The sequence below is a fragment of the Typopeltis vanoorti genome, chromosome 7 (assembly GCF_054136105.1).
Source record: "Typopeltis vanoorti isolate ZY-2024b chromosome 7, IOZ_Tvanoo_1.0, whole genome shotgun sequence".
In the NCBI taxonomy this organism is placed as follows: domain Eukaryota; kingdom Metazoa; phylum Arthropoda; class Arachnida; order Uropygi; family Thelyphonidae; genus Typopeltis; species Typopeltis vanoorti.
In genome coordinates this window covers 111,007,765-111,032,712 of record NC_143555.1, presented here as the reverse complement: position 1 = coordinate 111,032,712, position 24,948 = coordinate 111,007,765, and the positions used below count along the sequence as shown (strand labels likewise).

Here is a 24,948-nt window from a genome sequence, read left to right as displayed (position 1 = left end):
CAATATGTTGTTTTAAAAACTTACACACAGAGCCAGAGTGATTTGTTCTAATGATACAGCTCTTTCCACAGAATTTAAATATCTACATCATACTTTCTTGGTTGATGGCTACAATTTCTACAAAACAGATAAAATACTACATAGCACCATCATTTCTCCCTCCTCTAATACACAAGAACAAAACATTACTATTCCTATTCCCTATGTCCAAGGTACATCTTAAAAGATAGCCAAAGTACTAATCAAATATAACCTTTGCACCACATGTTAAATTAGCAATTGTGATCTGCTCTCCTAAGGCTAAACTTGATCCCTTGGCACATCCTGAAGTGTATGAAGTTCCACATGACTGTGACTTGGCCTACTATGGACAGACAGGAAGATCTGCTAACATCTGCCTTGGAGAACATAAAAAATACATTTGTTACCATTATCATGGCAAGTCAGTACTGACAGACCAAACTTTGGATAATCCTTCATACAGGATTAGATAGAAGAAAACCAATGTGCTATTTAGAAGTCATTACAGATCAGAAAGTCATTTTTTTTGAGTCGGCCATGACTATGAAGAATTCTCCTAACCTGAACTAGTGTGGTTGCATTAATTTGCCAAAAATTTGAAAGTCTGTTATCTTAAGGTCAACTCCTAGTAGAAAAAGAATCTAATAACTGTTTCCCTTTTCTTGATAAAGATAGTATCAGATGGATCACTATCTTTTTTCCATTTACAGAAAGCCAACACACAATTTTATTTTACAACATTAGAAAGTACCAAAATAGGACTTGAGATCTTTTGTCCATTACAATTTGAATTGTTTCACTTACTCATTGTCATGTGTACACCATAGCATGCTGCTTTGTGCTCTGAACATGCTGGTTTGAAACCCAGTGAAATATAAGCCAGTTAATAAACATCTTTTTTTTTTATAAAACAGTTTGTTTGGTGTTGTTACTACTATTCAAATAAGTTATGGATAATGTTCATCAGCTAAGCTTGTCTATTAGATTAAATAAATTGGCATTGTGGGCAAAGGATAACAATTGTCAATTTAATGTTGCAAAATGTAAGGTTCACTTCACTGTAATGCAAATCTTTGTGTAGTAAGTTATCTGTAGAATATAAAGCATGAGGTACAATATTAATATTCCCATTTATTTTTTTTTAATCTAGGGTGATTCAGAATGAATATAATGACCTGTATGAATTTTTTCCTCAAAACGATGAGAATTAGCAGATTCAAAAAAAAAAAAAAAAAAAAAGTTTTTTTTTCTTTTTTTTAAATGAACTGTATGTATTTTAGATAAATACAGTTTAAAAAATCAGGAGATGACTCCAAATTGCAAAAATGTCATCGATATATCTATACCAAATAGAGTCTGAGAGAATTATTATTGGGGAGACACTGTTTGAAATGTTCCATAAAGTAATTAGCAAGTGTGGGAGAAAGGATTTCCCATCACTGTGTCTTCAATTTGTTGGTACAATTTATGTTGAATGGGGAAATATCCAGAGTGAAAACAACAAAATCAAACAATATCAGATGGAAAACGGAAGTCTGAATTACTCATCAGCCATTCTAGGACTCCAGCTTCCAATTTTAGCAGCAACTTTGATAAATTAGTCATTAATATATCTAGTCAACCTTTTACTCAAGATGAAATTTTAGTATTATTTAAAAGGTCATGAGTTTGCTGTTCCTTCTAAGAACTTGTCACTGATGGTCTTTTTCATTCTATAGACAGAGGCTTACAATCTGTTTCCTTCCAAGAATGCTGGAGAATTCATTTTGAGAGTGCTAAAATTCTTTTCAAAGCTATATCACCTCCTCATCTTTCATTTTCAGAAGTGAAAGCACTTAAATCTTTAAAGAAAACAATCTGATCATCACCAAAGCATACAAAGACAAAACAGTAGTTGTACAAGATAAAGAATATCACAGGAAGATCATAAATGCTCCATGACAGTTCTACTTACTGGCCTCTCTCTCTTCTGATACCCCACTGGTAGCTATATTAATAATCTTTAATCTCACTGACAATGTCTCTGGTTGAAATGATAATGATTTAAAGAAAAAAAAATATTAAGACCTTTAATACACATCTCTCCCAAGGGTATATGATGTTCCCAACATCCACAAACCCTTTGTATTTATCCTTTAAGGCCTTTTGTTGATTGTATTGGTTGTCTATTCATATTAAGAACACTTTGGACTTAAGAAACAAAATTTGTGATCTTCATTTGCACTCTTCTGATATTATAATCAGCTTTATATACATATACGAGGGTTGTTTGATAAGTCTGTGCAAAAGTGAAGAAAACATAATTTTTTTGGCACAAACATTTTTTATTTTTCAACTTAGTCTCCTTTGACGGCTATGCACTTAGTCCAACGATGCTCGAGTTTTTTGATCCCGTCCATATAGTATGATTTGTCCAACTCTTCAAAATAGGCAGTTGTTTCGGCAATCATCTCATTGTTTAATAAAAATCTCTTTCCTGCCAGCCATTTTTTCATGTTTGATAACAGATAGTAATCCGAGGGAGCCAAACCTGGAGAGAGTGTGTGTGTGTGTGTGGTGGTGGTGGGGGGGTTGCAAAAGGAGTTCGTAGCGTAAATTGAAAAATATTGTGGTCACAATTGCAGAAGAGTGTGTTGCAGGTGCGTTGTCGGGGTGAAAAAGAATCTTCTTTTGAAGCAAGAACTGTGACGTTAACTGAAGGACAGTGTAACATATGAAGACTTACGTAGATTAGTGAGAATATTTTGTGCTTAATGAAAAGCAAGTGATATATATTCCAAGAAGCAAGATGGAATCTGTAGTAAAGTTCCCTTTATTGGAAATGCACATTTGGAATTGCACATAAATGTGCTCTGTTGTCTGAGTGATTATTTTTTCATGCATACTTCTGCAAAATGAAGGAAAGATAAATTAAGGAAACTAGAAGACATGCAAGTATACTGGTCAAGCGAGATCATTTAACTTTATCGTATTCTAAAGAATTTGAGGGATAAAACTGAATGAATGATTGGAACAATAAAGAAGGACCTGAAGGATTAAACATTGCATATGAAGTTCCAATTATGGTCAAGTGAAACTACAGAACTTTTATCTGAATGTCTTGTTCAGTTTGTTTTGTAGAGTGCTTGATGTAATTCTTAAGATTTGAATTTAACTGTGAGGAACAGAGAATGAAAGAGTTTTCTTTGAGCTCATATAGAGTAATTCTAGAATGGCCATTTAATTATTTGTATGTATTAAGAAGTTATAAATTAATCTGCTACTTTTAATTCTACAAGGAATATCAGATCTCTTTAAAGTGAATTACTTAATATACAGAATTTGTATCTATTGTATATACTTATATGTTTACAGTAAATGGTTTAATTTTTTTTATACTTCATTCTTTGGATAAACATGACATGCTGATCTTGAAGTCAATGCACCATCACAGATACAAATCTGAAACATTCTAACAACAAAAATAAAATTATATATAATACATCATCTTATTCCACAACTGACTTTAATATATAGGTTGGATATAGGTGGGGAATAACATACTAATTATATATTGGGTTTTATACTTTGATAAAACCCAATATATAATTAGTAGCATAGCCAAGTGAAAAAACTTCCATAAACTTATCTCTTTATTATTAGACAATTTTAATAATAAGGTGTGACACCCTTTGGCAATTCGTATAGGTAAATATGACTTCTCCATTACCCAAAGGTCTGGCTCCCACTCATCAGTGGGAGCCAGAGCTATGTATTAATGCATAGCATTATACATGTCCGTAAGGAGATGTGCTTTGCATTATGGGAGATACTAAGGCAAGTGATGAGAACTTATACCACCTTTACCATGAGTTGCCCCCAGTCCTGAAAGTACTTCAGGTGCAAACTTTGTTTGCTTACACTTGAATAAAGGATAAAACCCAATATATAATTAGTAGCATAGCCAAGTGAAAAAACTTCCATAAAAAAAAATGGGAAATAACATAGTTGGAGCAATCAAGCTTCAAATATAACAATATGATATTTACTGTAGCACCGTGTTTATTAGTAAATAAAGATGTTTAAATCTGTAGTAGCATTTTGTGTAAAACAGAATGCAATAATTACAGAGGCATTAGCCTCCTCAGTATTCCAAGTAAGGATTTTACGAAAGTACTCCAAAAACAAATTAAGCCATATATAGAACTGGCACTAGGAGAAGAACAAGCCGGTTTCAGACCAGGGCGAAGCACAATTGATCAACTATTCACCTTAAGACAGCTAATAGAAAAGACACTAGAGTACAACCAAAGTTGCTACATAAATTTCATAGACTTTCGTCAGGCATTTGATTCAATCCATAGAAGAGAACTATGGAAAACTATAGAAGAATTTGGAATTCCCAACAAAACCATAAGAATAATAAAGAATCTGTATGAGAAATCTGAAAGTGCAGTAAGAATGGAGAACACCTTAACCAACTGGTTCCACATAGAGAGCAGAGTAAGACAGGGATGCAATCCGTCACCAGACCTGTTCAATCTTCCACTGGAAGAAGCAACCAATAAGGCCTTAAACAATGAAGACTCCGGAATCAAAATATATGGGAAAAATGTGACACATTTAAAATTTGCAGACAACATTGCATTACTTGCAAGCACAAAAGAAAATCTACAGTAAATATCTGATAAAATGAAGGAGGAGTATATATATATATATATATATAAGTATATATGTTTACATATATGTTAAAATCTGGATTAAACATAAATATAGACAAAACAAAAATTATGCAAATAGGAAAAAGAAGCACCAATCTGAAAAGTGAAATTAATAGTAAGAATCTAGAGCAGGTAGAAAACTTCACCTACCTTGGAGAAGTCATTGAGTACAATGGTGAAATTATAAAAGATATAAACAGATGAATCAGTCAAGCATCCCAAACTTTTGGACAACTTAATAAAATATGGAAGTCAAAATATGGACATCAAACAAATAAAAGTAAGAATCTATGAAACAATGGTCCTCCCAATACTCCTCTATGGAAGTGAATGCTGGAATTTTAAAAAGGCTGAAGAGAAAAGATTATTAGTTACTGAAATGGGTTGGCTAAGAAGATTACTTGGAGTATCTCTGCTGGATCGACTAAGAAACGAAGACATAAGGAAACGACTAAAACAAGAAATAACAATAATAGACAAAATCCAAGAAAGAAGACTGCGATGGTTTGGCCATGTGATCAGAATGGGAACAGAAAGACTACCATCTAAAGCCCTGAATACAATGATGGAAGGTAAAAGATCCAAAGGATGGCCCAGAATTAGATGGATAGACAAAATAAGAGGACCTGAAAACCAAACCATAAGCAACACCAAACTGGACAGAATTGTTCAGGCTCTCCCAGGACAGACAGAAGTGGAAAGAGTTCATTTGACCTCATCATCATCCACATAGATGATGGAAGAGAGAAGAAGCAGCATTTTGTGTGTGTGTGTGTGTGTATACAGTATTACTCTGAGACTGTATAGGTTTTCAGTTCTGTCCGTAACCCTATTTATCCCATTAGCCCTGCTATTTTTGCTCAAAATTCTATAATGCAGTGATTTTTAGGAACATATCCACATTACAGGAGAAACAATAGTACCATCAAATTACTCAAGCAGTATCCTTCTGATATTGTTAAGCTGTTTGATTGTTATTCGCTCTGGATATTTTACCTTTCAAAACAAACTGTTTCAAACTGAAGGTACAGTGATGAGAAGTCATCTTTCTTCCACACATACTAACTTACTTTATGGAGCACTTCAAATAACGTCTCCTCAATGATATTTCTCCCAAATTTATGCTTTGATAGAGATAGGTCAATGACATCTTTGCAACTTGGGATGGTTCTGATTTAGATATTGCATATCCAAAATACAGTACAATACAGAATACTATTCAGTTTAAAAAAAAAAGCAAACCATTTAGCCTTTCTGGATCTGCTATTCATTGTCAACTGAACAGTAGTCTATAATTCTCATTGTTTCAGAAGAAAATTCTCATAGGCAGTTAATCTACTTTTGAGAGAAACTTGTGACACATGAAATTAAGAATTATGTACACATTAGAACAAGAAAAGTATATTTAATATACTGCCAGATATTTCAGTTTGAAATATCTGGCAGTTTATCGAGCCACTGATGATAGTTTGTTATTTTCAAACTGAAATATCTGGCGGTATATTAAATATACTTTTCTTATGCTAACATGTAGACAATTCTTAATAAGCAGTTAATATTCACGCAGAGTTGCACCATCACCCTAGTAAAAAAAAATTGTGACTATTCAGACATTAACACATTGTGTTCATGCTTTATGTTCTACTTACCATATAACGAATTACATCATGGCAACTGGTTTCAGTGAAGCATTTATTAACAAAGCTTTCAACAACTACAGAATTCCTGCCACTTCTGTTCAAAATAGAAATTACTCATAATTCCACTGCCTTATATTAAAATAATATCTGAATGTATTGCAAATATTTTGAAGCCTTTCAACATTTATCTCATCCTGCCAGATGAATCTCCACCTTTCTCTCTTCACTTAAAGACAAACTTTCTCCACTTAATTTTCCAGCATTCCAAATTCCTTTACTTTTGTGGTTTGTTTTATTTTGGCCAATCAAAATCTGCCTTTGCCCTTCATGGGGAACAAAGCTTATATCAAGTATTTTGAACCTGAACAATCAGGCCTTATTCAACATGCCATCTTTAAGCAGAGAGTACTCTGGAAAAGGAGATTCTGTAAGGAACATCTTTATAAGGAACTTGACAAATATTACTTCACTGTCCAAACCTCAATAGATCTTATAATTTGTGTTTATCTCCATTATGAAAGATAGGAATGGTTAGCAGATTGAAAACATAGTGATTTAATTATTGTCTTTATTTATTTTCAATTGGCTAAGAGTTTTGTTACCTTACTACAGGTATTATAGCACTTTTCTGTTAGCTGTGTATTATGCTGTTCCATTTTGTAGTTGTAATAAAGATGATTTTGACACATTATAAAAATTCTACCATTACAGATTAAGTTATCTAAATGTGAATAATCTGTTTATTTCCATACTGGTGTTCAAAACCTAAGGATGAACACTACTTCTGAAGATTACAATTGCAAATTCAAACAAATCAGCTTGTGCTGATTGTGGCAGTTTATATAACTGATGATTTCAGGTAGAAAGAGGGTACACATTCAGATTTTCTAATCATGCGCAAAGAGGCCACATGGTAGCACTTCACAGGATAAAATGCAAAAGATTGAGGTAAGCGAATGTATCTGAAGGAAACTCTATTTGTGAAGGAATAAAGATGCAAACTTGGATGTCTTGTAATATCTCAAATACACCATCTAGATCAGGGGTGGGGAAAGTCTGGCCCATTTATTGAATTTCAAGGCCGCAGGGGCCTTGAAATTCAATAAATCTAGGAGCTTTTTTCATAGCAACATAAATTTATATTAAGTGAATCATAATAATGACGTAAATTTTGAGGGACAAGCAAGGAATGTCCATTACGGATAGACACGACACATATGAGTACATGACAGGACAGACATACATGCTTCTTGTCAGCTTCTGTGGCAGCTGACGAGAGTCAATTGTACGAACGTTGGATATGCTCCAACTCCAAGATGCAGGATTAGAACAACGATCAAAGCAAAATAATCACATCGGATAGTTATTAAAACTAAAGTGGTGTGACATCGTACAAATGGCGACTATAAAGAAAAGAAAAGTTGATGCAGAGTGTCGATCTTTCCAAGAGAAATAGACAAATGATTATTTTAGAATAAAAGCCAAAAGGCTATTTTTCTGCCAACCTTAATAATAATGAAGGGGGATACAAATCCTTTGATGTTTATCTGCCAGTAAACGAAACTCTAAGAACTAGGACTAAGATCTATGAGTTTCATACTAAAAAACTATCAGCAAATCCAAGTGTAAGTAACCACTTGGTAGTACAACACCAAGGCAACTCGTATCAAAGGATAAGCAATTTAGCCTTTTGGCTTTTATTCTATGTTATAATATACAGGCACACCTTTATGGCATTCGTATAGTGAAGGTATGCAAGTTCTTTTCACTTAAACCTTGTTATCTTCCAGGTCTATCTACTCACTGATAAGACCTCAAAAAAGGTTGAAACCGGTCTGGGTAGTCACCTCTCCTCATAATGTAATTACAGTATTACATCCCCTAGGGGCTGTGTTTTTACATTATGAGAAAATATCAAGGATAGTGAGGGAGCTTGCTTCACCTTTGATACGAGTTGCTTTGGTGTTGTACTACCAAGTGGTTACTTACACTTGGATTTGCCAATAGTTTTTCAGTATGAAACTCATAGCTCTTAGTCCTAGTTCTTAGAGTTTTGTTTACTGGCAGATAAACATCAAAGGATTTGTATCCCCTTCATGATTATTTTTTTGTTGAAGTCAAAGGCAAACCTGTGTGTCTAGTTTGTGACGATGCATCACAAGTAATGAAAAAAGCCAATCTGGAGCGTCATTACTTCTAAACCCAATGAATTGGGAGGACAAATGCATCTGGATAAAATCAATGCTCTTCAGCAGAGTTTGGAATCACAAGCTGCTTTCACTAGGCCTCGTTGTGACAGAGACAACATTATTCAGACGAGTCATGTAGTGAGCGAGCTAACTGCAAAGAAGCTGAGGCCTCATGTAGAGGGAGAGTTTGTGAAAGAGTACATGGTGGCTGTGGCAGAGTTGTTAGCACCAGACAAATAAAATTGTTTCAGATTGTTAGTTTGTCTCAGAGAACCATCTCAGATAGGATTACTGACTTAGCACAAGATACTGAAAAAACATTGAAGGATTCTGCAGGAGATTTCCAATGGTTTCTCTCTGCTTGTATTGAAACAATGGACATAACAAATACTGCTCAACTGGCCATTTTCGTTCATGGGATAACTGCAGAGTTTGACATGCAAGAGGAGCTGTCACTGGAAGCCATGCATGGCACTACAAGAGGTGAGAACTTGTTTGAGAGACTTGTTTTATCAATGAAAAAACTTCAGCTAACATTTGAAAAGTTAAGTGGCCTTATAACAGATGGAGCTCCAGCCATGGTTGGCTCGCAAAAAGGGTTAATTACATTTGTCAAGAAAGAACTGAATCGTCTCAATCTTGATCCAAGTGATTTAATTATATGCTGCTGCTGCATCATACACCAAGAAAGTCTCTGAAGGTGCTTAGTGCTAAGCATGATATGATGTTGTGGGAGATGCATCACAGTTTGGAGTGGACATATTCCATGCTGAAATGTCTCTTTGCATAGTTTTCTGTAAGCACTGTACATTAATTCCTTAACTATGTCCTCAAGAAATTTGTAACATTTGCCAAAAACATACTGCAGTTTAATTTATACAAAATGTATAACACATTTTTGTGCAATATAATTTATTAGTATGCTGGCAATAAATTTATGTCCACATTTGGCCGTAGTCATGAAAATGTTTTCATATATAGGTAAAAATTTGGTTCTAGTTTTCGGACACTAGTGTAGTATTATAGACATTCTTTCAACTTCATGTTGGAATGTAAGTAATGACTAGATGTCAAAAGTATAGCAGGTGCTTATGCATACCATTATTAGCTTTGCCCTTATTTCCAAATATTCCCAAAATTTCTGTCGGGTGTGCATACAACACCCTTAGATTTTCAACTAGAACCAGTTTTATTTATTTTTTTTTTTTCTTTCTTTATGTCAGTTACCATCACTAATGAAGTAAAAAACTTTGTCCTTAGTGACATTTTGTGGAACCACATTTGCAAATTTCTTGCTGTTCAATTTCCCATTTTGAAATTTGCCCATATCACTCGCTTCAAAACTATCTGCCATTTAAGAAGTTATTTTCATGTTTAGTGTGGAATGATGGAGCTATTCCTTTTACCTGATGAATGTTCTTTCAATATAATATCTTATTTAGTGATATCTCACCTGTTTCAGTAGTTTTAATTGTGGTAACAGCACTTATACTGACATGTATCTCTCTACTTTTGTATATTTCACTTAATTTTAAGACAAGTTCTTGCTAAGGGCCACAAGTGGTTTCTAAACATTCCTTACCTGGATTTCATGGTCAACATTGGAAAGGCTGAATTTGATCTCCTAGATCAGCGGTGGCGAACCTTTTTATGTCCGTGTGCCAAAAGTTTACAAATCGAATTGCTGACATGCCGGCATGTGCCAAAAATTTACAAGTTGCTGACGTGCCGGGCACGTCAGCAACTAATTAATACAGTGCTAATTAATTAATCAACATTAATTAATTGCAGAATTTTATTGAGACAAGTTTAAAAATTAACATAGAATTTCATAAAAATGAACTCATAATTTGACATACACATTGTCGTATGTAAATCAATATCAACCTATTATTAATTTATTACTATCAATATATCAATTTATTAATGAGATTTTTGCTGTTGTACATTAGATGCTGAATGCTTTATATCAGGTTCATATTTTGTCACTTTTAGCAATACACATGCGGAACTAGATTCATCAGTCATTCTATTTCTTAAACTGGCTTTTATAAAATTCATTTTGAAAAATAACGACTCACAAGCATATGTAGATGAGAAAATTGATAATATAGCCATCGCTAGTTTTTAAAACAAGAAAAGGTTTCAGGAATGGCATTCCAAGTTCTCAATATTTCCTCTTCTGCATTCTTTTTAATTGCGCCCAATAATCGATTCATTTTCCATTATTTCCAAGCCATTTCTCAAATCGACAAACTTTTGTTTCCATATAGAACTAGATTGAAAATCAATTAGTTGCATTTCTATATCTCTCAAATTCAGCCACTCGAAAATCTCCAAATTGAGTTTATCTGTTGATGTTGTGTCTGGATGCAAAATAAATTTTGATGTCTCTGCAAATTGCCTGAACTGCGTAAATCTTGAAGAAAATTCGTTGATTATCGACTGAATAACTGTAGAAAAATCTTTTGTCAACTTGATCTGTTTTTTCATGGGATTCTAGATCTGGGAATAATTTTTTTGTATTTGGAAAATATCGGAAGGTATTGGAAATAACGTCACGATTAAAATTTGGTAATTTAGCTTCGAATGCTTTGTCCTCAGTGACATTTCTTAACAAGACAATTATTGTCAAACATGACAATAATTGTCTTGTTAACACCTTGCAATTTAACATTTAATTCATTTAAATGTAAACCCAAATCAGCAAAAAACATTAATTTTGGAAACAATTTGACATTCATTAATTGGTTATATTATTCAATGATTTTTCTCATTATGTAAAAAAAGTCTGACTTCATCTAAACACTCAACAAATCTTTGAAGAACTTTCCCACGACTTAACCATCGGACGTTGTTGTACATAAGTAAACGACTGTACACAGAGTTTACCTCACTTAATAATTCTATAAATTTTCGTTTATTTAAAGCACGTGTCGATATAAAATTGACCAATTTTGTTACAATGCTCATAATATCTTCCAGTGGCTTGAAACTAGCCTTTGCGCATAAAACCTGCTGATGTATAATACAATGAAAACCCAGAACTGAATGTCCAATACGTTTGGTAAATAAATTGACGAACCCATTTTCCTCTCCAGTCATACTGCAAGCACCATCAGTAGTTACTGATACAATTTTGGAGGGATCTCTCTCTCTTTCAGCAAGTGCATTTACAACTGCGTTGCAAATATCTATTCCTTTTGTTGTTGCTAAATGATGTTAAACTCATCAATTCTTCTTTGATGTTATTTCCAACACAATAATGAATAAAAATTGCTAAACGAGCTGATCCAGTTATGTCAGTACTCTCATCAAGAGAAAGAGAAATTAAACCAGAAGATTTTATCTGTTTTTTGCTGATGAGTTATATTTTTAGCCATTTCTATGATTCTATCTTTCACCGTGTTTCTAGACAAAATCATATCTCTTATTCTTTGAATAATTTTTTCCTTGTTTTCAAAATCTTCAAAGAGAACGGGTGTGCATTTTAACCATGCTTCTTTTATATATTCCCCATCACTAAAAGGTTTCCCGTGTTTGGCAATTATTTTGAGGCAAAAAAGTTATCAGCAGTTATATTTGAACAACTGCCGATAAATTTCATTAGGGTTGTTGACTGGATATTCCTATTTTTAATTGCTCGAGCACTAAATTCTTTCTGTTCGTGCTTGCCTTTCTCAAGGAGCAATTTATGGTTTGTCTCATAATGCCATTTTACTTATGACGTTCTGCACACAACTGTCCCAGAACATAAAACGCATATTGCTTTATTGTCTTTATTAATCATGCAATACTCTTCAGTCCACCAGCTTTGGAACTCTCTGCTGTGATAATTTTCGTTTTTTATTTTCTCCAGCCATGTTCAGTAGAACTGTAACAAAATAATTCACAACTTAAATCAAATGCATTTTTTATAGTTTAAAAAAATCAACATTTTATTATATGCCTAAATTAAATTATCTTTATACTTCCCATTTACGGTAGCAAAAACAAAACAGTGCACATACGCAACAATAATGCACTTGCCGCTGCTTATTTCTGCCTACTGGCAGATGTGCGGTGCGAAATGCATAATGAACGCACGTGCAATTCTCTGACTTTTCCCTCAGAAAAGGGAAAAGTCAGGGAATCGAAGGATCAGTTGTTCTCAATTCTTTTTCTATAAGACTGTATTTTTATTTATTCTTACTGTATTAGAGAGCTCAGTCCCAACAAACTAACTCGTAAATACCGTTCCCATTTTTTTTTAAGTTCATACATTAAACTAACATAAGTATTAATATTATAAAAATTAAGTGGATATTAAATCCAACATTATTTCAAAGTCGACTACAGTAACTAAAGAATTTTCGTGGGAAATTTGACCAGCAAACTTACGGGAATACACTCGCCGCCATACTACCAGTTGCTCTAGCGGCTAGGGCAACTCGTAGTATGGCGGCGAGTGTATTCCCATAAGATCTCTGGTCAAATTTCGCGCGAAACGTCTATAGTTGGCTTTGAAATAATGTTGGATTTAATATCCACTTAATTTATATAATTTTGTATTGCCGATGTGAAGCCTTTTGGCTATTTATTTTAGTAAATAAGTATTAATAATTAATTATGGCATAATCATAAAGAGTATTAATACACTTAATGTATACGGTGTAGCATGTTGACAAATATAAAAGTACGCATTTAAATTAGTTATCAATCACAAGACTAATGCTACAATATTCTAGTTTCCTCAGGCCAACATAATTAAATTAACTTCTGATAAGTTTCATTGACAAATCCCATTCTGATCACCAAACATTTATAATATTATTCAGTATAAAATTGATTATTCTATTATTAAATTGATTTTAATGATGTTGGTTTGAAAAAAAAAAAAAAAAAACAGTAGTGAGAAAAATATTTATGCATTGTAACTCACCATAGAAGTCAGTGGAGCAGGGGAAGCAGCAGAAGGATGTCAACTTGTCGGCGAACACTTACCGTCGAATATAACTTGCCCTCGCATATAACTGGCACCCCTGATTTCACTTTACGAAAAAAAAAGACATTAAAAGGTTTTGCACATATACCTCCCACACAAAAAACAACACATCCTCCCCAACCGCCATTATATACTGTAGATGCAATAAAAACATAGTTTTATTGTATCCCTGAATAAGGTACAGAGGCTTTTGCAGTCTGTGTAATATATTTCTCAACAAATAGCGCAATTAGAGACAGCTGGAATAAAAATGGCACTAACTATTGAATCATATGTACCCCTCTCACAGAAACTACCCTATATAGGCAAGCAAAACCATATGTTGCACCAGAAACACAGTATCTACCTAAAACCATTGTCCAATTTTTCAATTACATGAAATAAGTTTTTGTTTGATTGCATTTGAAATTCTTGATGTCATTATGACAGATCACAAAGGCTAACTTCAAATAAAATTCTACCAAGAATTGAAACATGCCATATAATGCTTGTGTGAGTTCCCCTTCCAGCTCAAACACAAACAAGCAGCAATAAAAATCAACCAAGGGTTGAAACTTTGTGTCAGCTGAACCTGCCAGTAATGAGAAGTTCTGTCGGAATGATAAATGACACCCCCATCGTGAATGTCTTAAAACTAAGAAATATATATCAACCAAGGGTTGAAACTTTGTGTCAGCTGAACCTGCCAGTAATGAGAAGTTCTGTCGGAATGATAAATGACACCCCCATCGTGAATGTCTTAAAACTAAGAAATATATATCAACCAAGGGTTGAAACTTTGTGTCAGCTGAACCTGCCAGTAATGAGAAGTTCTGTCGGAATGATAAATGACACCCCCATCGTGAATGTCTTAAAACTAAGAAATATATAGTGAATGTTATTATGACAATTGCAGATGTTATGGAATTCAGTTGAAGAGAATTAGCATTTCAACTCAAAAATTGTCGGTTCCATTTGTCTTTGGGTTGCGTGATCTTTTGTTAATACTGCACCAATCAAATTCATGTCTTCATAGCTGATCTCTCCTGTAAAACAAAATATAACTTGTATGTATTGTAACAATTAAAAAAAAATGGTGGAATAATTTATAAGCGTATAAAAGGATATCATATGTAAATCGTTGACGTGCCATAGGTTTGCCACTACTGTCCTAGATGATCAATGCAAAATGCTACAATTTGAAGTGGTTTGGGGATTGTTTAAAGCTAGATTTCCTCTAAACTTCTGAATTTTGTACTCTAATTGCTTAAACAGAGAATAACCATCTATTTCAAAAGCCAAAAAAGGAAAAGCTGTAACAGAAAAAAATTACAACAGAAAATTACCTTCTCCTACGTGATCTCCAAGAGATCAGTCTGATTCCCACTAAAAAATCAATCACCTGAACTGTACTAGATGAAGTCATCAGCTGGAGACAATATGGTGAAAAAACCTACATACTTATTTGGGAGAACTCATTTTTATGGCTTACTGAAGAATCACAAGAAGGGCTGTTCTTTGAAACCTACTATTTACTGTATGGATCCTGACTTATAAGATTACTCACATTATCTTTCACTGAGTGAACATAGGGAAACAGTCTAGATCAGGGGTTGGCAACCGGTGGCCTGCATGCGGCCCATAAAAGGTTGACCATACTTACGTGGCATGTGGCCCGTATGTTGAATTATTTAAATAATACATTTTATAATAATTTTATACCTGTACTTCATGATATCGCCATGCAACTATGGCACGAATCGACCTTGTGAATCATCAAGTGGGGATAACAAAAGTAACTTCATCCGATGACAATATTTTTGGCACACTTTTGCAGTAGCGTTTCCCGGTCCATCTTTTAATATAATTCAAATAACACCAACTATAATTTTCAGATGAAGATAAAAATTGCAGATGAAGGAAGGTTTAATGATGAATGGAACAACAAGTACTTCTTTATTGAAAATGGGGGTAAGCCCCTTTGTCTTTTTTGTCATAAAAGTGTTGCTGTTATGAAAGAATATAATATCAGACGTCATTACGAGTATATTGTACTTTATCTCGTGCTTTAAATATTTCTGTGTTTTTTAAGATTGATATAATAAAAATTGATAACTTAAGCATTTTTTCGTTCACTATTTTCTCTTAATTAAACGCTTGCGGCCTGATTATTAAAAATAAAAGTTGAACATGGCCCACGAGTCTGAAAAGGTTGCCAACCCCTGGTCTAGATCTTCAAAAATTCAGCACACTTCTTTATAAAGATTAATATTTTTTTGCAGCCTATTGATCCAACTGTTAATTTGATCAATCTAATAGCCAAGCATAGGTGTTGAATATTATTAATAACTTATTTAAAAGGTTACTCCAGTATCTTTCTGGAGGAACACAGAAACTATATCCAGAATTGCATTGCAGCCATATCCTGGTTCAGAAATAATTCCAAATAAACTAAATTATAAAAAAAAATGTTTATTAATTGGCTTATATTTCACTGAATTTCAAACCAGCATCTTCAGAGCACAAAACATGTTACGGTTTACACGTGACAATGAATAAGTAAAAACAGTTAAAATTGTAACAGACAAAGAGTTTAGAGTCCTAATTTGGCACCCTCTAATGTTGCAAAAAATAAAAATAAAAAAGTATTACTCCTACATAGCTGTACATCATCATCAAATTCCTGATATATATATATATATATACCCTCAAGGGATGTACTGGATATGATAGTACTACATGAAAAATTTACATCATTACTAACTTCCTATCTACAATTTTCCTCCAAATCAGTCTGCTACCTGTTAAGACTCCAACATTATCTTATATTTCTATCTACTAAGGCACTTTTTACTGTATCAATCCACCTATATCTTGGTCTTCCTCTTGCCAACCTGGGAGAGAACACTTGTTTTGCTAATCTTTCCTCGCCCATTCTGTTTAAGTGACCATACCATCTGAGATTATCTCTGCTAACACATTCCTGGATGCTGACAATGTCAAGTTCTTTCCTAATATACTTGTTTTTAATATAATATTACCATTGATGCCATCTGTTCATGCCACTAATCTTTCTCAGGACTCTATTATCTGCAGTCTCTAGTCTTTTGTCAAGTGTTTTACTTCTGACCCAGCTCTCAGATCCATAAGTTAAAATTGGTTTAAACACCGTCTTGTATACAGCTGATTTAGTGTTTTGGCTAATTTCTCTCTTATTCCATATAAATTTATTCAGATGACTTCCTACCATACCAGCTTTGTTGATTCTTTTGTCTATTTCCATATTTAATTTACCATCTTCACTAAAAATCGTGCCTAAGTAGCTGAAATGTTTTACTTGTTCTATAGGTTCTCCATTCACAATGCAGTTGATATTTTCAATGCTTCTGCCTATTTTCATTGTCTTTGTCTTGTTATTGTTGATCTTCATACCATAACTATTACAACAGTTATTCAACTTAGTCAGGGAATCTTGCAAACTTGTAGCAGTAAGTTTTAAAAGAGGTAAACCGTGAGTAGACATAACTATACATAATAAATAACGGAAAAACTCACGTAGAAATATTATTTAATGGTATAATTTTCGCCTGTGTGTCACAGGCATCTTCAGTACAATTAGGCACAAAAATTAAACACTAACTGACAATTCCAAAAAGCGCCACCTAAGTAGCTGGTGTAAGATAACTAAAAAGGTCAATAACTTTCCTAAAAAAAAAAAAAAAAAAAAAAAAAAAAAAAAAAAAAAATTAATACAATAAAAAGTTAGGAAAGATTAGCTGATTTGTAAAGTACTATCTCCCATAAAGGGGATAGACGTAAGCCGTCGGATCTGTTTAAGTTAGGAGAATGAAGTAGAGTTTCACATGCTTCTTTATAAAGGCGTTCCATGAGAAACTGACTTTTGTGAAGAACTCTTGTCTTTCTCCAATGAACTCTGTGTCTAGTGAAGATGGCATGTTCTGCAAGTCCAGACTTTTCAGGTTTAAAGTATTCAATATAAGATTGGTGTTCTTCTAGCCGAATGGAGGCAGATCTTCCCGTTTGTCCGAAATAACATAATCCACAAGAGCACGGAATCTGGTAGACACCTGGATGATTAAGATGTGGAAGCTTGTCCTTTGGAGAAGCGAGAAAGGTGGAGATTTTTCTAAACGGTCGAAAGGCAACAAAAATATTCAGTGGTTTTAAAATTTTTGCTATACGTTCACTGATGCCTTGTATATAAGGGATGGTAATGCGCGTTATTTCCTCTGTGTTTGAAGAGGGAGACATATTAAATCTACTCAAAGTTCTTTTAATAAAGCAATTCTTATAGCCATTAGATAGAAAGGAAGAAGTTATATATCGTATTTCTTTCTGTAAAAGATCGTCTGTAGAACAAAAGGAGTGGGCCCGATGAACCAGTGTTTTAATAGTTCCTGCCTTTTGACTGGGATGGTGATGAGATTCTGCATGGATATAATGGCCTGTATGAGTCTTCTTTCTATAAACTGAGAAATGTAGGTTACCATCTGGTAACCTACATTTCAAAAAAGAAAAAACTTAAAACCTTCTTCGGTCGTCCACCTAGATTGTATGGTCTTCCAAAAGTTCATAAACCAGGCATTCCGTTAAGACCAGTCGTAGATTGTATAGGTTGCCCAACTTACAAAATCTCAAAATTTTTATCTAATTTACTCTCCTCTTCAACTAGAAGAACTGATACTTATATAAAAAATACTTTGGATTTCAAAAATAAAATTTCAGATCTTCATTTGGACGTTTCTGATATCATGATCAGTTTAGATGTTGTTTCTTTATTTACAAATGTGCCTCTTTCGGAAAGTATTGAATTACTACAACAGAAATTTCCTTCAGACATTGTAAACTTATTTGATTTTGTAATAAATTCTGGTTATTTTTCTTTTAAAAATAAGTTGTATCAACAAATTGAAGGAACAGCAATGGGTAATCCTCTCTCTCCTGCTATCTCCAATTTCTTTATGGAACATTTTGAACAACGTATCTTTGACAATATTTCTCCCAGACCTACTCATTGGTTCAGATATGTCGATGACATTTTTGCTGTATGGAATGGCTCTTCTGATGAACTTCAACAATTTCTCAATAAGCTAAACGCATTTCATCCTAGGATCAAGTTTACCCTAGAAGTAGAATCAAATAAGCAGTTAGCCTTTTTAGATCTTCTAATTCTTCGCCAACCAGATGGTAACCTACATTTCTCAGTTTATAGAAAGAAGACTCATACAGGCCATTATATCCATGCAGAATCTCATCACCATCCCAGTCAAAAGGCAGGAACTATTAAAACACTGGTTCATCGGGCCCACTCCTTTTGTTCTACAGACGATCTTTTACAGAAAGAAATACGATATATAACTTCTTCCTTTCTATCTAATGGCTATAAGAATTGCTTCATTAAAAGAACTTTGAGTAGATTTAATATGTCTCCCTCTTCAAACACAGAGGAAATAACGCGCATTACCATCCCTTATATACAAGGCATCAGTGAACGTATAGCAAAAATTTTAAAACCACTGAATATTTTTGTTGCCTTTTGACCGTTTAGAAAAATCTCCACCTTTCTCGCTTCTCCAAAGGACAAGCTTCCACATCTTAATCATCCAGGTGTCTACCAGATTCCGTGCTCTTGTGGATTATGTTATTTCGGACAAACGGGAAGATCTGCCTCCATTCGGCTAGAAGAACACCAATCTTATATTGAATACTTTAAACCTGAAAAGTCTGGACTTGCAGAACATGCCATCTTCACTAGACATAGAGTTCATTGGAGAAAGACAAGAGTTCTTCACAAAAGTCAGTTTCTCATGGAACGCCTTTATAAAGAAGCATGTGAAACTCTACTTCATTCTCCTAACTTAAACAGATCCGACGGCTTACGTCTATCCCCTTTATGGGAGATAGTACTTTACAAATCAGCTAATCTTTCCTAACTTTTTATTGTATTAATTTTTTTTTTTTTTTTTTTTTTTTTTTTTTAGGAAAGTTATTGACCTTTTTAGTTATCTTACACCAGCTACTTAGGTGGCGCTTTTTGGAATTGTCAGTTAGTGTTTAATTTTTGTGCCTAATTGTACTGAAGATGCCTGTGACACACAGGCGAAAATTATACCATTAAATAATATTTCTACGTGAGTTTTTCCGTTATTTATTATGTATAGTTAAACTTGTAGCAGATTTATTTAGAAGTATAACATCATCCGCATAAAGCAAAGAGCTGATATTAACATCTCCAATTTTGATATCAGGTTTAATGCCACTTTCCTTCATAATGTGATATATATAGATAATGAATAACAGAGGGGATAATGTACATCCTTGTCTCACACCAGATTTAACATTAAACCATCTTCCTGTACTTCCTTCAATTCTAACTGCTGACTTACAACTCAAATAAAGACTAATTATTGCTTGATATAATGCCCCATTGACACCATATAACTGTAGCATTTTGAATAGCTTCTCTCTCTTGGTACCTTGTCATATGCCTTTTCCAGATATACAAAACTTAAATACAGATTTTTGTTATATTCTCATGATTTCTCAACTGTTTGTCGTCTGATCCTGACAGCCTCTATTTGGCCTGAATCCAGCTTGTTCTTCACCAAGCTTCTCTGCCACAATCGTTCTCAACTGTTTCTCAAGTATACTTGCATATATCTTACTAGGAATACTCAGTAGAAAAATACCTCTGTTTTATATGTTAAATACATTCGGTTTTATTTCCCTTTATATATATGGGTACTACTAGAGCTCTACTCCAATCATCTGGAATTTGTCCCTCTGTCGTCTTCTGAACTACGCAGTGCAGCCACTATAAGACTTTTATACCTCCATAATTGAGAATTTCTGGTCGAATATCATCTACTCCTACTGCCTTTCTACACTTCAGGCTTTGATAGCTTATTCTACTTCAAATATGGATATGTATTCCTGACTGAATGCTTGATCAGTTTTTTTACTACTGTGCTGTCATCACTCCTTGTTTCAATTTGCAATTTTTCGAAGTAATTACTCCATTCTTCAAAGATATCTTTTTCTCCACTTTTCATGTCACCTTTATCATCCCTAATTCCTTTTGCAGCACTCTTTCCTCCTTTTCTGAGCTTCTTCAACAATCTCCAGAATATCTTGCCACCTTCTTGATATTTATATGCTATGTTCTTATCAAAGTTTTCCCATGACTTTTGTTCAGCTAATTTTACACAGTCTTTAGCTTTCTTACATTTGCCTCTGTATTCTCTAAGAGCACAAGCTGACTTATTTGCCAGGAACTTTAGATTTGCTTTCTTATTTTCTTTCACTGGCCCTCTAACACCATGGAGTTCTGATTTTTCTATCTTTACAGAGAACCTCACCACATTACTCTCTGGGTGAATCAATCAGTGTTTTCTTCAGGGCTTGCCATTGAATCTCCAAGGTTTGGTTCCTGTCCTCACACTCTTTCATTTTTTCTTGAATAATGTTTGTGTATTTTAGTCTACAGTTCAGTAAAGTTCTGAGAACTGATCAACTTTAATTCACTTTAAAACTTTCTTACATTTTCTTCTTTTCAATATGCAATTCAATTTTATCCTGCTCAAGATTAAATGGTGATCACTTTCAATTTCAAATCCTCTGTACACTCTGGTGTCTGCATCAGGCAGAAAACATCACTATCAACAATAACATAGTCAATGAGACTTTTCTTATTCCTTGTCTCTTCTCTTCATGTGAATTTGTGCACATTTCTATGTTGGAACCTGGTGTTAGTAATAACCAGTCCATGTCCTGAGCAGAAATCCAACAGGTATTTGCCATTATTAGCTTTGCTCTTTTCTCCAAATTTTCCCAAAATATTTTTGTATGTCTGACAATCATTTCCTGCTCTGCTATTTAGATCTCCAACAAGGACCAACTTTTCATTTTTAACCGTGTCAGTTTTTTTCTCTAAAGCCTCAAAAAATTCCTCCACTTCTACCTTAGAACCTTCTGTGGGACCATAGGCACAAATAAGTCTCATTGTCCAATTCCCCATTCTGATATTTGCCCACATCACTCTACTTGAGACGGCCTGCCATTCAAGAAGATTAACATCGTATTTTGTGTTGAATACTATGGCTACGCCTTCTTTTCCTTGATTGTCATTGCCTGAATATAACATTTTGTATTTATTGTTCAGAAAGATCTCACCAGTTTTTGTCTTTTTTGTTTCAATCACCCCTATTATGTCGATCTGGTACTTATCTAATTCCTCAGCTAGCTCAATTTCTTTGCAATTCAGGCTTCTTATGTTGTTTGTACCGATCTTTAACTCTTGTGATGTTGAGTTGGGGTGTGTTTTCAGATTTGTTCCAGTAGCTGACTTTTCGCTGTTTGCCCTGGTTCCCTAGCGAAAACAACAGGGGCCTTGTTTAACTGGACGACGCCCCAGCCGAAATGAAATTCTGTCATGTTGTACCATCATTTTATGTTTTGGTTTAAGCCAATAAGAATACAATTTGGTCAGCAAATTGCCATTCAGTATACAGGTAGATACCTAACAGGGTACACCAAGAGAAGGTGAGGATTGGACATTAAGTCAGAAGCTCTGGTCAATTCTCTGCATTCCTTTAAAGGCTATGTGGAGGTCTCTTCTCAGTTATACAGCTTTGACCCATAAGTACCCCTACATAGTAATACTTTATTTTTTATTGATAACAATCTCCTAAATTTTTGGCAAATTACTAATTAATGCAACCATGCTCGTTCAGGTTAGGCAAATACTTCATAGCCATGGGTGGCTAAAAATAATCTTTCTGACCTGTACTGACTTCTATATAGCACATTGGTGTTGGAGATGGAGATAGTTCAATCTCCACTGGTAGCCAATCAGAGACAGGAGGCCCAAAACTATCATTAATTATAAATGGTATCTGGTGAAGAGAGACAGACAAGTGTGCCATCTTGTGATCCCTATCAAATGCACTATATTACTGTCTGAAATAGTGTTGGTTCTAGAGTCAATTTTTCTGAGTTTCTTGGAGGGAAAAAAAAAAGCCTACATTTCTATGCCAAAGATTGATTAACTTGGCAAACAGTCAAAGAAAGGCTTAGAAAAAGTTCCTCTAGTCAGCAACTAGAATTGAACTTAGAACAGTCTTTCTTCAGGCAGCCTAGCACTATGGATGTACACAATGTAATTAGACAGATGGAATGAAATTGACCCTGTGTATTGAATAACATTTCCCTTTCCACAGTTACTTTACTGTGTAGACCAACAAAACAAAGTAGAAGTTTCATGTGAGCTAAATACAGTATCTGTCACAGGTGTCCATAATACAGTCAACGGGTGTAGAAACCAACCAATTTATATAAAGCAAATTTTTAAAAATAATAATAATAAATTTATTTATATACATAGAACTTGAAATCAACATGGAATTACATTTGATAAAATTTTCTACATCATTAAGACAATTCACAAATAAAATTCTACATAAAAAAAAAATTTAAATGGGCATGCCACATATACAGGTATCCCTTGATTAACGCAATTAATTAATCTCTCGATATTACTGCGTATATCAAAATCACGTTAATCAAAAATAATAATCAATGATAAAAATTACAATTCGTCCATGATCAATTACTGTATTAATAATTCATTTTATATGGTACTCTTTTAGGAAAGATAAAAAAGGAATGCAAAGTAAATGTTTAATAAATACTTGTACCTACATTAGTTACTGCAATTTTTTTATCAAAAAAAGTTAAACAGTCGTTAGAACCGTTTTAGTTTTTTTCTTATCAGCATAAATTCTACGATAACAAGCAAAATGACTCTCTAGACTTCGGCAAATAAGCATTCTTCGATTAACATAAATCCATATTCATTACTTGCTGCTTAAGCGATTCTAAACTGCAAAATATTCCATCCAGTTATTTGATTGTCATCTCCTTTGGAATCTCATTTTCACATTCCATTTGTTCGTTGTCTTCATATGTGCGTTGTTGTTGTTCAATTTTAAGATTGTTGTCACTGAAATCTTTTGAATTTGAATCCAATAATTATTTAACATCTTCTGCATTAACACCATCAAAACCAAGGTCTTCACCAATTGCAACGATTTCTTCAAAATCTTGTGAACAACATGTTCACAAGATTTTGAAAACCACCTAAATCATTAGTGTATTCTGGCAAACAGCTCTCATGCAGCTAGAAGACACTTGCTCCCATAAGTCATGAATGGTTTCAATTGCGTGTTTAATGTTAAAATTTTTCCAAAATTCTTGGAGTGTAATCGTATTTTCTCCCGTTGTTGTTTCTACTGCCTTTGAGGATGTCTTTTTAAGAAAATAGGTTTTGAAAGTTGTAATGATGCCCATGTCCAAGGGTTGTAGCAATGATATATTTGGTGAAAAAAATAAAACTTTAACATTCTCACACAGATCATTAAGAGAATTTGGATGACCAGTTAAAAGCAAAGTTCTGCTGTATTTTTTAAATACAGCAGAACAATTGGAGCTTGATATACACCCATTCTTAATGCTTAATGGGAGGAATGACGTCATAATGTTCACGACTTTCTTTCTCTTGGTCAGGAAGCACTCCTCGAGGCTTGCATGTTTCTGCGTGGTAAATTTAAAGGCGCATTAAGCAAAAATGCGTTAAGCAAGGGACACCTGTATTGAAAACTTTGCAAAAATGTATCCACCCAATTCATACACCATCAAACAAGTCAAGCAGGTTCCTATGTGATGTGCAAGAAAGCCTAGCATGAACATGTTCATGTATCACTTGTGTGACTGACAATACAAAAATTGAATTAAATAAGAAAATAATGTCTGTCATACAAAGGCAGTACTGTAAATGGGCTGCTGTTTTCATGTAGTTGTCTACAGTTAGTCCAGATAATTCGTGTTCCAGAGTGGATTCAACAATTTACTTAATACCCACAACAGCAACATCACAAAAAATGCATTACAAAAATAACATTCAGGGATACTAATTGCTTCATGTTTCAAAGGTATCTAGATCCTACTGACAGTCATTAACCAAAACTGATTAATTTATTTATGTATATAAATAAATTTATTATTCTTTTTAAAAATTTGCTTTATATAAATAGGTCATATCTCTCTGTATAAAAGTGGCTGAACATATAAGCAGAACAGTTCAGAATTAGTTTTGAAAAAAAAAAAAAACTTAAATATTTAATCATATGAGGAAACCTCAGTTTTTCAAAGGACTTGCTTCCTGCACTATTTCATTCAAGTATATATGTTGTATATCATTGATACTCTTAATCTATTATCTCTCTGCACTTATTTTCTTCCACCTGCCATTTCAAATTGACTAACTAAAATCAATATCATACAAATCAGGTGCTATAAACATCCTGATGCAAATAGTGAAAGCCATCTTGCTCTATGCAGCAGCTTCCTTGCATAGG

General features: G+C 33.9%; 2 protein-coding genes across 3 annotated transcripts in view; one reads left to right on the top strand and one right to left on the bottom strand.

Annotated features, from left to right (window-relative positions):
- Positions 1-24,948, bottom strand: part of LOC150104966 (uncharacterized) — a 97,644-nt gene that overhangs the window by 23,824 nt on the left and 48,872 nt on the right. The gene's annotated exons all lie outside the window — the stretch shown is intronic.
- On the top strand, positions 8,925-9,248 carry LOC150104967 (general transcription factor II-I repeat domain-containing protein 2-like). The gene has a single exon (XM_090395095.1). The coding sequence runs from the start codon at positions 8,925-8,927 to the stop codon at positions 9,246-9,248; it is 324 nt and encodes a 107-aa protein (XP_090251221.1).